Genomic DNA, 12760 nt, shown 5'->3' on the forward strand with positions numbered 1-12760 from the left:
CTGCTTTGGCCCCTACCCACCAGTTACTAAATTGAGACTATCTAAACTCATTTCTGAATAGCACCTACCTATACAGCCATTGGACATAGAGAAAGAAATTATAACCCACCCCACCCAGTGGGAATGGAGACAGCCCAGAGTTAAAATAGCTGTGCAAAGCCATACCATCCCATTCCCGCCTGCCACCGTCTTAACAGGGCCCTTTTTTTGTTTAAGGCAGCTGAGGCATCTGCCTGACCCAGGGTGAAACCTCACTAATATATGCTAATGATTTTATTGGGATCCCAATGACCTTTAATGTGGGCACCTGCCCAGACACCCTGCTTAGTAAAACCTGGGCAAGGAAGAAAGGGGGTTCTCTAAGATGAGTTCAAAACTTTCCTTTAGCAGGGCCAGGAGGTACAGGAGTGCTCCTCCAGGACCCACAAGGAAAGACTGAGCCTCTACTGCACCAGGCTATCTCCCAAACCTTGCCATCCATCTCCTCGTTGCGGAGTTCTCCCCAATTGGCTGTAGCAGAAGATCAGGGTGACCGTGCAACTTACCTTGATATGCACCGGGGGGGGGGGGCGGTGTCTATCAACCTTGTAATTTCAATCTGCTTCTTTCTGCCTCATCTGCTAAAATTGCTCCCTATTCCAGGATCATTCTGGAATGCAAAATAACCTTTTCTCTACTACAAACATCTTAAACCCCGCTCCCACCCTCACCTCCAACAATAAGCATGAGGAGCTCATGAACTTCTTTGACACTAAGCCCAAGACCACCTGATCAGCTGCCTCTGCCATGTCCCTCCCTTCCACAAGCCCAGATGGGCAGACTTCCTCTGAAGTTCCCTCCTGCCCTAGCCCTGAACTTGCATCCTTCTCTAGTTTCTCTCCTATCTCCTCTCATGCCGTCTCCGATCTCATCGTGTCCATGAGATCCACCTCCTGCCCCCTCAGCCCTATTCCTGCTAAACTGCTGACCAGCCAACTGGTCCCCATGTTAGCTAATATTGTTAATGGTTCTCTCTCTTCAAATGTTCTCCCTCCTTTAAATCTGCCGTTATCACCTCTTGACCTCACCATCCTTGCAAACTATGATTCCCATCTCCGACCTCCCTTTCCTCTCCAAAGTGCTTAAAGTGTTGTTGTCTTCCAAATCAGTTCCCATCTTTCCTGGTACACCATGTTTGAATCTCTCCAATCAGGTTTACACCCTGCCACACTACTGAAACAGCTCTCAAAGTCACAAATGACATCCTATGTGACTATGGCAAAGGTAAGACTTTTCCTCCTTCTCGACCTGTCTGCAGCCTTTGACATGGTTGACTGCCCCATCCTCCTCCAACTCCTCTTCACTGTTGTCCAGCTGGGTGGGCTGCTCTCACCTGGTTCCATTCTTATCTATCTAATTGTAGCCAGAGTATCACTTCCTGCTCCTATATCATTACCTCTGTGTCCCACAAGGATCTATCCTTGGCCCCCTCCTATTTCTCATCAACATGCTATCCTTCAGCGACATCATCTGAAAGCACAGTATTAGTTTTTACATGTACGCGGACGACACTCAGCTCTACCTCACCACCACCTCTCTCGACTCCTCCACTGTTGCTAAATTATCAGACTGCTTATCCGACATCCAGTACCGGATGAGCAGAAATTTCCTCCAATTAAATATTGGGAAGACTGAAGTCATTGCTTTTGGTCTCCATTCCAAACTCCGTTCACTAGTTATTGACTCCATCCCTCTCCCTGGGGGGTGGGGGGTCGGGGGAAGGCAGCTGGTCAGCATCCTATCCAGCCACTGGGATATCCAGCCACTGGGAAACCACCCCAGCAGCATCTACATCCCTTCCCTCTGTCCTCAATTGGACAGCAAGCCAGGAGACAACCAATTCTGAGGCCGCCTCCAGGAAAATAGCTGAGCCAGTCCCGCTGCCGGCCAGTGCCGATGTCAGGGTCTCGAAACCCTTGGTAAAATCCTGCCCAATATCGCCTGATGTGGCTTGGTGTTGTATTTTGTTTTGTAATGCTCCTGTGAAGCGCCTTGGGATGTTTTTTTTTACAGCAAAGGCGCTATATAAATATAAGTTGTTGTTGTATTGGACTGGCACATTGTCAGCAGGATATGACTGAGGCTTGTTGGAGTTAAAATATCCTGGAGATCTCAAACTGATGATATCCGGCAGGTTTGATGCTTAACCTAACGTAAGAACTTAATCGTACAAGGATTATGGGTGCAGGCCGCAGTGTTAAGTTCCAACCTTCCTTGCTTCAGCAAAGGCTGCCTTTTCTTCCTCAATGCGCCGTCTTGCTTCCTCTTCTGCTTTCCTCTTCTCCTCATCCTGTCTTCGCCTTTCTATTTCTTCAAAGCTGAGTTTTAATTTCCCAGGGCGGATTTCACTCTTGTTGGCACCTGGACTCTCTGCCTCATCTTTCCCCTTTGATGGAAGGACACGGGTAATGTTAGTTTTAAAGCAGACGATTATTAAATATCAGCAAAGGGCATGCATCCGGATTAGTGTTGCCAACTCTAGTTGGATGGTATGCCAGAGGATTTTAATCACATTACCTCCCGCCTCAAGGCCCACCCCCCATGCTCCCACCGTTTGGGGGAGGCAGTGACGTAGTGGTACATGCCACTGAATTAGTAATCCAGAGCCCCAGACTAATGCTCTGGGACATGGGTTCGAATCCCACCACAGCAGATGGTGAAATTTGAACTCAATTAATAAATCTAGAATTAAAAGCTAGTCTAATGGTGGCCATGAAACCATTGTCGATTGTTGTAAAAGCCCATCTGCTTCACTAATGTCCTTTAGGGAAGGAAATCTGCTGTCCTTACCTGGTCTGGCCTACATGTGACTCCAGACCCACAGCAATGTGGTTGACTCTTAACAGCCCTATTTACAGACTATTAAATGCCCTCTGAAATGGCCTACTAAGCCACTAAGTTCAAGGGCAATTAGGGATGGGCAACAAATGCCTAGCCAGTGACACCCACAAGCCATGAACGAATTTTTTAAAAACCCATGACCCATCGTCGCGATGCCCTGCATTTTGTCACCAATTGGAACAGATTCATCCAATCAAAGAGCCTTTTTTTGCTACCTCCACTATTGTTGAAACTAATAAGCAAAAGTGTTCAAAGAAAATGGAAAAAAAAGCAATATTTTTCTTAATGTCGCTAAGATATTCTCCGGGGTTTGTTCCCAGCAGGGATATGGAAATTAATTCCTAGAGACTCCAGATCGATCCTGGTGAGTTGGCAACCCTTGTCCGGATCTGTTAACTCCATCTTTACGGATGCCAGAGTACCTGCTGTGTATTTCCAGAATGTTGAAGTTTTAGTTTGAGCAACATGCCATGGTTGGAAATAATGTGTGTGTTTTGTAAAATGAAGAGATTGTTGATTTGCTAACGAGGATGTTGAAATCACTCTGCAATACACTCTCACAACAAGTCTCCATGACATTGCTGCTTCCGACCTCTGCAACCTCCTACAATCCCAAGTTGCAACAGCAGCAGCCTCCATCTTCCTTGCTATGTTTGCCTTTGCACTTCTCCCCCCACATCTCACCACCCCCCGCCCCCACCTCCACCATCCTACCTAACTCCCCCACTCCCCTCCAGCAAGTTTCAATCACATAGCCTTCAGCTGTTTTGGTCCCACACTACTGAATTCCTAAACCCCTCGACCTCAACCTACTTCTTTAAAACCTATGTCTTTGATCTTGCCTTCTGTTGCCCCTTTGGTGTGAGGTTATTTTATAGTTCTGTGATGGTAACAGTGGTAGTGTTACTGGACTAGCAATCCTGAAACCTGGGCTAATACTCCAGAGATGTGAATTCAAATCTCACCATGGCAAGTGGGGGGAATTGTAAATTCAATTAATTAAATCTGGAATAAAATGCTAGTCTCATAATAGTGATTCTGAAGCTACTGGATTGTCATAACAATCCATCTAAGTTCACTAATGCCCCTTCAGAGGAGGGAAATCTGCTGGCCTACATGTGCCTCTAGACCCACAGCAATGTGATTGACTCTTAACTGCCCTCTGAAAATGATTTAGCAAGCCACTTAGTTGCATCAAAATGCTACAGAGAAATTGAAGAATAGGAGCACTCTACCATTACTATCAAGCCAGAAGACCAACCCAGCTTCAATGAGGAGTGTAGGAGAGCATGTCAGGAGCAGCACCAGGCATACCTAAAAATGAGATGGCAACCTGGTGAAGCTACAACACAAGACTACTAGCATGCTACAGACAGAGCTAAGCAATCCCACAACCAATGAATCAGGTGAAGTCTCTGCAGTCCTGCCACATCCAGTCATGAATGGTGGTGGACAAACAACTAACTGGAGGAGGAGTCTCCAAAAACGTCCCCATCCTCAATGATGGGGGAGCCCAGTGGGTGAGTGCAAAAGAATTTGCAACTATCTTCAGCCAGAAGTGGATGATCCATCTCCGCCATCTCGTGAGGTCCCCAGTATCACAGATGCCAGTCGTCAGCTCATTCAGTTCACTCCAAGTCACATCAAGAAATGGTTTAAGATGGTCATTGAGCTGAAACATTAACTCTCTTTCTTTCTCCACAGATGCTGCCAGACTTGCTGAGTATTTCCAGCATTTTCTGTTCTTATTCTGGTACAGTTGCAACACTGGCATCCACCCAACAATGTGGAAAATTGCCCAGGTATGCCTTGTCCACAAAAAGCAGGACAGATCCAATCCAGCCAATTATCACCCTATCAGTTAAAGCCTGCGTCAGGGTCGGGTCGGGTCGAAATTCCAAGTCCAACATTTGGGCTCGGGTCGTGGACAGTGCTGCTTCTGGGAGGTCGTGGGATCAGGCTTACCCATGATTCCCCACATCTCCAGCTGCAGGAATAGCCTGCTGCCAAAACGGACGAAGGAGATTCATGTTGCGTCGGGTCGGGTCAGGCGGGAAAAAAATTAAACGACTCGGGCTCGGGTTGGCTGTGGTCAGGTCGGGTTTTAATTTTATACCTGAGCCGGGCTTTACTTTCAGTCTACCCTCAATTATCAGCAAAGTGATGGAAGGTGTCATCGACCGTGCTATAAAGCGGCACTTACTCAGCAATAACCCGCCTACCAACGTTCAGTTTGGGTTCCACCAGGGCCACTCAACACAAGACGTCATTACAGCCTTGGCCCAAATATGGGCAAAAGAAAAAAATTCCAGAAGGGAGGTGAGAATGATTGATCTTGGCATCAAGGGGTCCGAAGGTACCTGATAAAAAGGAAGATGGTTGTGGTTGTTGGAGATCAATCATCTAAGCCCCATGACATTGCTGCAGGAGTACTTCAGGGTAGTGTCCAAGACCCAACCATCTTCAGTTGCTTAATCAATGGCCTTCCCTCCATCATAAGGTCAGAAGTGTGAATACTGGCTGATGATTGCACTGTGTTCAGATCCATTTGCAACTCCTCAGATAATAAGCAGTCCGTGCTCACATCCAGTAATACCTGGACAACATTCAGACATGGTCTACTCAGAGGCAGGTAACATTTGCGCCACACAAATGCCAGGAAATGACCATCTCCAACAAGAAAGAGTCTAACTACCTCCCCTTGATATTCAACAGGATTACCATTGCTGAATTCCCCACCATAAAAATATTGGGGTCACCATTGACCAGAAACTTAACTGGACCAGCTACATAGGACTGACAACAAGAGCAGGTCAGAGACTGTGTATTCTGTGGCAAGTATCTCACCTCCTTACTCCCCAAAATCTTTTCACCATCTACAAAGCAGAAGTCAGGAGTGTGATGGAATATTCTCCACTTGCTTGGTTGAGTGCAACTGCAACCACACTCGAGAAGCTCAACATCCAGGACAAGGCAGCCCGCTTGATCGGCACCCCATCCACCACCTCAAACATTCACTCCCTCCACTACCACTGCACAGTGACAGCTGTGTGTACCATCTACAAGATGACCTGCAGCAACTCACCAAGACTCCTTCTACAGCACCTTCCAAACCTACAACCTGTACTGCCTAGAAGAACAAGGGCAGCAGATGCATGAACACCACCACCTGCAGGTTCTCCTCCAAGTCATTGACTTGGAAATATATCGCTGTTCCTTCACTGGGTCAAAATCCTGAAACTCCCTTTCCAACACCACATGGACTGCAGTGGTTTAAGGAGGTAGCTCATCGGCAACTTCGCAAACGCAATTACGAATGGGCAATAAATGCTGGCCTTGCCAACATCTCATGAATGAATGGGGAAAAAAATAAGAGATTTGAGAAGTTGTGCCTTTTGTCACTGGAGCAGAGAAGACTGAAGAGTGATCAGACGAAGACTTCATGGTAAATAGTCAAATTGTTTCTGCTGGTTGGTAAGACAATAACGAGAAGGCATAAATTTAAGATAATCACAATAACAATTAAAGAGAAGTTTATAAAAATTCTTTTACACGTGAGGGTTTGAATGTAGAATGTTCCACCACAAACCACTGCTGAAGCAGAGGCTGCAAATTCTCTTAAAAGGGAGTGTTACGACCACAAGAGAAAGGGGTCTAGGGGTTCCCTCTCAGCCTTCACCTTACCGTAACTGGGTTTAATTTTAAACACACTTTTTTTAGCTCCCGCTTAGTGAATCCTTGTTCACTAACTTCCAATTATAAGGCAAAGAAACTAACCAAACAGGTTTTCTTAGTTTTAAAGAAAACAGGTTGAACTTTATTAAATTTAAACTCTAATTCTGTTAACGCCTACGGATATGCGACATGCCCGCGCTGGCATGCATATGTGATACACACATGCAGATAGAGACAGAAAAGAGCAGAAAAAATAAAGTGGAAAATTTTGAGGCAATATCTGAAGATGGTTTTGGTTCCTGTTCTGCGAACTCACTGTAAAGTCCTTGATTGTAGGTATGTCTTGATTTTTGTTGGGGCCCAGCATTCTTAAACCTTGTTCAATGTAGGAGACTTTTCTGTTTTGAAGTTAATGTGTCCTTACTGGGTCCAGAGGCTTGTGAGAAAGTGATGGGAGCAGACAGGAGAGGTCGTCTCACTCCAGGAGCAAACAGTCTTTTTGTTCAAAACTCTTTGTACAATTCAGAAAAACCAGGTTGCCAAGCAGGCTAGTCACATGACCACTGATCTGACCACATCGGTGTGTGGATTCGGCTATCCCAGCAGTCATCCTGAAATTTGAGCTCCCTTACCCTCAATGTCTGGTGCTCAAAGTTCATTGTGGGTCAAATTGGAGAAGTGAAGTAACCCCTTTGTCTCCACAAGCAGTGTCTGTTAATATGCAAATGTCTTTCCAGCCAAGGGCCTGGTGATTTCTTTTTTAAACAAGTCCTTTCTTCACTTCAGCAACAGTTTTCAAATCAATGTTCATGACAAAATTAATGTGCCTCATCCTTGGCAGGTGGGTGGTCTGCATGATAGGGAGCTAGACAGTGGTTTGAAAATTATTAATCATTAAAGTGGGATTGGACTAGCTTGTGATGTTGAAAGCACCAGCTTGACGTCCTGGGTCAGGAGTCTCGTTTCTATGCTGAAAAGCTCTCTGCTTCTATGAAATGGAGGCCTTTCTTTTTAACCTTGCATTCCTCTGCTTCAATTATGACATTTTGCCTTTCTGTGTGGCATGCTAATTTGTCTATGATCAGGTTTGCCAGTTGAAAATGGGATGCATTAGTCAGGACATTTGGTTGCTAAATTTTCTAGCCTTGAAATATGTCCCAGCTAGAACCATATTAATGGGAAAATCGGTGTACCGTTAAGTCAGCAACAAAACAGAAAATAAGCACTCCTCCATTCAAATTGTCTTTTAAAAGTGAGTTAATGATGAGGAGAAAAGTAAGGTGTGTTAAGTGGAAATGGAGAATAAGCAGATACATGGGATCACACTAAGTAGCTCAAGTGAAGAAAAGCTATAAACCTTGATGGGACAGATCGTTTCTGTGCTACAACACTATGGCTCTAAATTATTTAAAATCTGACAGCTTTAGTAGATTTACCATATTACCAATGGAAAACAAAGACATAGAAGCTTGAATATCACGCTGGTTAACATTATCATAAAAACGTTCAATGCACTTAATCTACTCTTTTGCCAAAATTTCCATTTCGGTCCCCAACCACCGTCTCAGGCTGAAAGGGACCATTGGTAACCTCAGCATTCTGTTTGACCCCGTGCGGAGTTTCACACCCTGCATCCTTTCTGTCACAGGCTGCTTTCTTCTACCTCTGCAACCCAGCCCCCCTCCTCCCTTCCCTCAGCCTTTTTGCTGCTGAAACCCTTGTACAGATCATCATCATCTCCATAGTTAGCTACCTCTGTATTCTTGCCAGCTTCCAATTCTCCACTCTCCATACCCTTGTCCAAAAACACAGCTGCCTGTATTCTGTCCTACTCAACCTTGCTGAACTTCACTGGCTTTACTAGCTGTGGCTTAGTGGGTAGCACTCTTGGCTCTAGGTCAGAAAGTCATGGGTTCATACCCCACTCCAGAAACTTGAGCATATGATCTAGTTTGGCACTCGAGTGCAGTACTGAGGGAGTGCTACACTGTCAGAGGTGCTGTCCTTCCTCTGGATGAGATGTTAAACCAAAGCCCCACCTGCTGATGAAAGGTCACAGACCTGAAACGTTAACTTTGCTTCTCTCTCCACAGATGCTGCCAGACCTGCTGAGTATTTAAAACACTTTTTGTTTTTGTCCCCATCTGCTCCCTTGGGTGAACATAAAAGATCCCATGGCACTATTTTGAAGAAGAGCAGGGGAGTTCCACCAGTGTCCTGGTCGATATTTTCTAATATCTAAGATCGACCATGATTATCTGGTCATTATCACAGATTCAAGATATAATGGTAGCTTTTTTACAAATTGGGAAATGCCTCAGTACCTCCGCGCCTTTTTTTGAGAGTTCACGTTGTAATTTCCTCTTCTCCACGATGTCCTGCTGAATTCTTCTCTTCCGCTCCTCCTCCATTCTTTTCTTGTCCTCCTCTTGCCTTACCTTTTCCATTTCCGCAAACTTGCCCTTAACTGTCCCTACGGACACAGGAAGACACAGGCTCATCTGTTTTGGTCCCCAGATTTAAAGCCACAAATGGACACTTGAATTTTGGGTTGGATGGATTTTAACCTTTGTTACCTGTCAGTTTAGGGACATATGCCTTCTTCAGTTCGTTTGATTTGTTCTCATCTTCATCGTCTGAAGCAAGGAGTTCCCTTAGCTGAAATAAATCAAGTGAAAAGAGGGTCAGTCTCATTCTTTACGACATTAAATCGGAACCATTTGGTCCAGTAGCAGCAATGATGATATACTGACTATATTACAAAACTGTAACACAATGGGAGGGGCCAGGTGATATTGAGAGTCCTCTGTGGCCAGGATCTGACCAGACAGAGAATTGGGAAGGAGAGAATCAGACAAAGCAGACCAGAAGGTGAACACATTTGAAAATTCCATTTGTGAGTTTTAGCCAGTGGTTAATGTTAGAGTAGTGTGATTTGAGTAGATTTACAAAAGAAATGGGAGCTGGAGTAGACAATTTGGCCCTTCAAACCTGTTCCACCATTCAATAAGATCATGGCTGTTCTTCTACCTCAATTTCACCTTTCTGCTCTAATCCCATATCCCTTAATTCCCTTAGTACCCAAAAATCTGTTGACCTCTGTCTTGAATGTACTCAACAGCTAGGCATCCACAGCTCACTGGGGTAGAGAATTCCAAAGACTGACAACCCTCTGAGTGAAGAAATTTTTCCTCATCTCAGTCCTAAATGCCTGACCCCTTATTCCGAGACTGTGACCCCATGTTCTAGTTTCCCCAGCCAGGGGAAACATTTTCTCAGCATCTATCCTATCAAACCCATTAAGAATTTTATATATTTCAATTCAATCACTTCTCGTTCTTCGAAACTCCAGGGAATATTGGCCTAGTCAACTCCATCTCTTCTCTTAGAACTATCCTCTCATCCCAGGAACCAGTCCAGTGAACCTTTGTTGCACTCCCTCTAGAGCAAGTATGTCCTTCCTTAGGTAAAGTACTCCAAGTGTGGCTTCATCAATGCCCTGTATAATTATCGTAAGACTTTTAAACTCTTATACTCCAATCCTTTGTAACAAAAGCTGTTTACTGTAATGCTAGTGCTATTTTCAGAATCACAATGTGTGAGCAAAAAAAAAAAAAATGGCCCAGGGAGACTGCAACTCATCTACCATCTTAAACATCCTCTCCCCCTAACACTGGTACACCATGGCTGTGGTGTGTACCGTCCATAGGATGCATTACTGAAACTTGCCAAGGCTTCTTCGACAACACCTCCTAAATCCATGAGCCCTGCCATCCAGAAGGACAAGGGCTATAGATGTTTGGGAACACCACCACCTCCAAGTTACCCTCCATCACACACCATCCTGACTTGGAACTATATCGCCGTTCCTTCATGGCCACTGGGTCAAAATCCTGGAACTTCCTTCCCAATAGCACTGTGGGTGTATCCACACCACACAGACACCAGCAATTCAAGAAGGCAGCTCACCACCAACTTCCCAGGGTTGATTGGGATGGCCACTGAATGCCAGCTTTGCCAGCGATGGGCACATCTCAAGGAATTTCCCAGACCTGCTGACAGCCTCGACAATAACACAAAGGAACAAGCTTTGATCAGTCAGAAGGTGGGCAGAGGTAAACAAATATGATTTATAGACTAAGTGACCTCCTGTTTTATCTTCGTCCATTCTTTCTCCTTCTTATATTGCTCGTTTCTCCTCCTCCTTTCTTCACCGGATCTCCTCTTGCTCCTTTCCTCCCGTGCTTTTTGCATGGCTTCGAACTTAGTCTTAACATCACCTTTGGCCAGCTTTGGCACGTATGATTTATGAACGGGTTTAGATGAAGATAGAAGTATCTATGTGGGTTAGAAAGGAAAAAAAGAGACAGAAAAAGGGGGGAAAAAGATAAATGAAAGAACTTAAGAAAAAGAAAAGGTGTAAGCTGACGAGAATTCTTAACCAGATGATAAAGAATTTAAGGAATAAGGCAGCAAGATTTCAACTTTTCAAAAATTAACTACTGATCATTTGAAATCCCCTTAACGTTTTTGCTAAGATTTGTGTACCCAGCATAGTTACAGCTCATTTGGTGCAATTTGTGGGTTAAGTTCTTGTTCTATTAATAATGCCTTGATGAAAATGAAAAAGAGTAAAGTAATGTTCTGACACTTTTGTTGATATTGTGAAGTACGATATCAACCCACTGGTGCCAATTGTTCCTCCTTCTGTTCCCACTTCGCCCTCCCCACTAATTGATATAAAGCAAGACGCCATCCATTCATTCCAAAAATTACTGTATCCTCTTTACTAATTCTTGAATTTAAATACATATAGCTAAATCAGAGAAAGCTAGTGGAAAAGAAAGCTACAATTCAGTTTGATTGCATGCGATACACATGAGGGGAACGATCAGCATCTAATGAATTATTCACAGGGCACCATATGCAGTTGTTGGGAAAACATTCACGAGTGTCCGATGACGCTACACAAGTGCATTTAAATGCACACAGTGCTTTACTAGTCATCCAACCTGCAAGTTTCCAAACTGGGGTCCGTAAGGCAATCCCAAGGGATCTGTCGATATTCACAAGGGTGTTTAATTTCCTGCTTGTCAGGGGCTGCTAGCACAGCCTCTCTAGAATTCTGTGCTCCATTAATTATGTGATAATAAGCTGCTGAACAGCCGAAATCATCTTTATGAAATTAGTACAGTAATGTTTTCAAGTGTGTTACTATTTACCAGAGGCTCCTAGTGTGCCAATATTTGCACATGTGGTGGAGCTGTGGGGTTGGGTGGGATGCAGGAGGATGGTTTCCTTGGAGTGTGCCAATATTTGCAGGGTGTCTATCATGTCGAATGGTTTGAAAACCATAAGGCTAAGCCATACGCTATCAGATAATGACACCTGCAGCCACATCAGGACTAATGTCATTTGTGCTGAATTTGGGGTTTCTGTATTTAGCTCTTGAGTCAATCAGTTCACAACCAGCAATGTTGCTTAAAACAGTCTTTCAATATCAATTGTTAATTTAAACATCAGCCCATTGGGTTAACACTTTTGCTTAACAAGTGGCCAGAAGAATGCTGCCTGCGTGTGTTAAACATTTGTCCGTTGATATCAGAGACAGTGATTGCTGGCCTGCAGTGTTAATCTGGAGATTACCATTTCTATCTGTACGGCTGCAGCAATTGGGGTGGGGGTGTGGGAATAAACTGACCAGCATTCCAGCTCCTGATTGATGAGCGACCCCCACTAGATGTGTGCATGTGTCAACATCAGGGGCAGGGGATTAAGCTCAGCTGTGTGCTGTAATGCCAGCTCATGTTGAACAGCTTGATGTCAGGGCTCACACATGGAACAGTAACTACTTGAGCAAGACAGTGGAGAGCGACTGCCAACCAGTGGAAGAGTCAATGCCATCAGGAGGAAAAGACGATGGGGAAAAGGAGTAGTAAAGAGGCAAAGGAATAAAACATTCACAATGTTTCTCCAGTGTTTTAAACTTATTTGGTCTTCAAGCAAGGGTCATAGAAATATTGGTTGTTCAAACTGGACTGGAGAATAGATTCTGGGGCCGATAATCCATGGGCAAGTACCCTCTCCACTAACCATCAGGATGACTGACACCCCCAGAAGTGTGCCAATATTTGCAGGGGTTCTCCAGGAACCTTTTATTTACAGGGGTTCCCAAAAGTGTGCCAACACCTCAAAGCAGGGAGCC

General features: G+C 44.6%; 1 protein-coding gene across 9 annotated transcripts in view; it reads right to left on the minus strand.

The window, feature by feature from the left end:
• nexn (nexilin (F actin binding protein)) overlaps nt 1–12760 on the minus strand; it is a 74883-nt gene that overhangs the window by 24902 nt on the left and 37221 nt on the right. For 6 of the 9 annotated variants that reach the window (XM_068036672.1, XM_068036666.1, XM_068036664.1 and 3 more), the window contains 4 exons: nt 10702–10893; nt 9132–9213; nt 8880–9028; nt 2249–2425 (listed from right to left, as the gene is read on the minus strand). In XM_068036672.1, the coding sequence (XP_067892773.1) occupies nt 2249–2425; nt 8880–9028; nt 9132–9213; nt 10702–10893 (600 nt within the window). The remainder of the gene's footprint in view (nt 1–2248; nt 2426–8879; nt 9029–9131; nt 9214–10701; nt 10894–12760) is intronic. The other 3 variants (XM_068036671.1, XM_068036668.1, XM_068036670.1) reach the window with 2 other exon arrangements.

This window comes from Heterodontus francisci, chromosome 8 (genome assembly GCF_036365525.1).
Source record: "Heterodontus francisci isolate sHetFra1 chromosome 8, sHetFra1.hap1, whole genome shotgun sequence".
Classification (NCBI taxonomy): Eukaryota; Metazoa; Chordata; class Chondrichthyes; order Heterodontiformes; family Heterodontidae; genus Heterodontus; species Heterodontus francisci.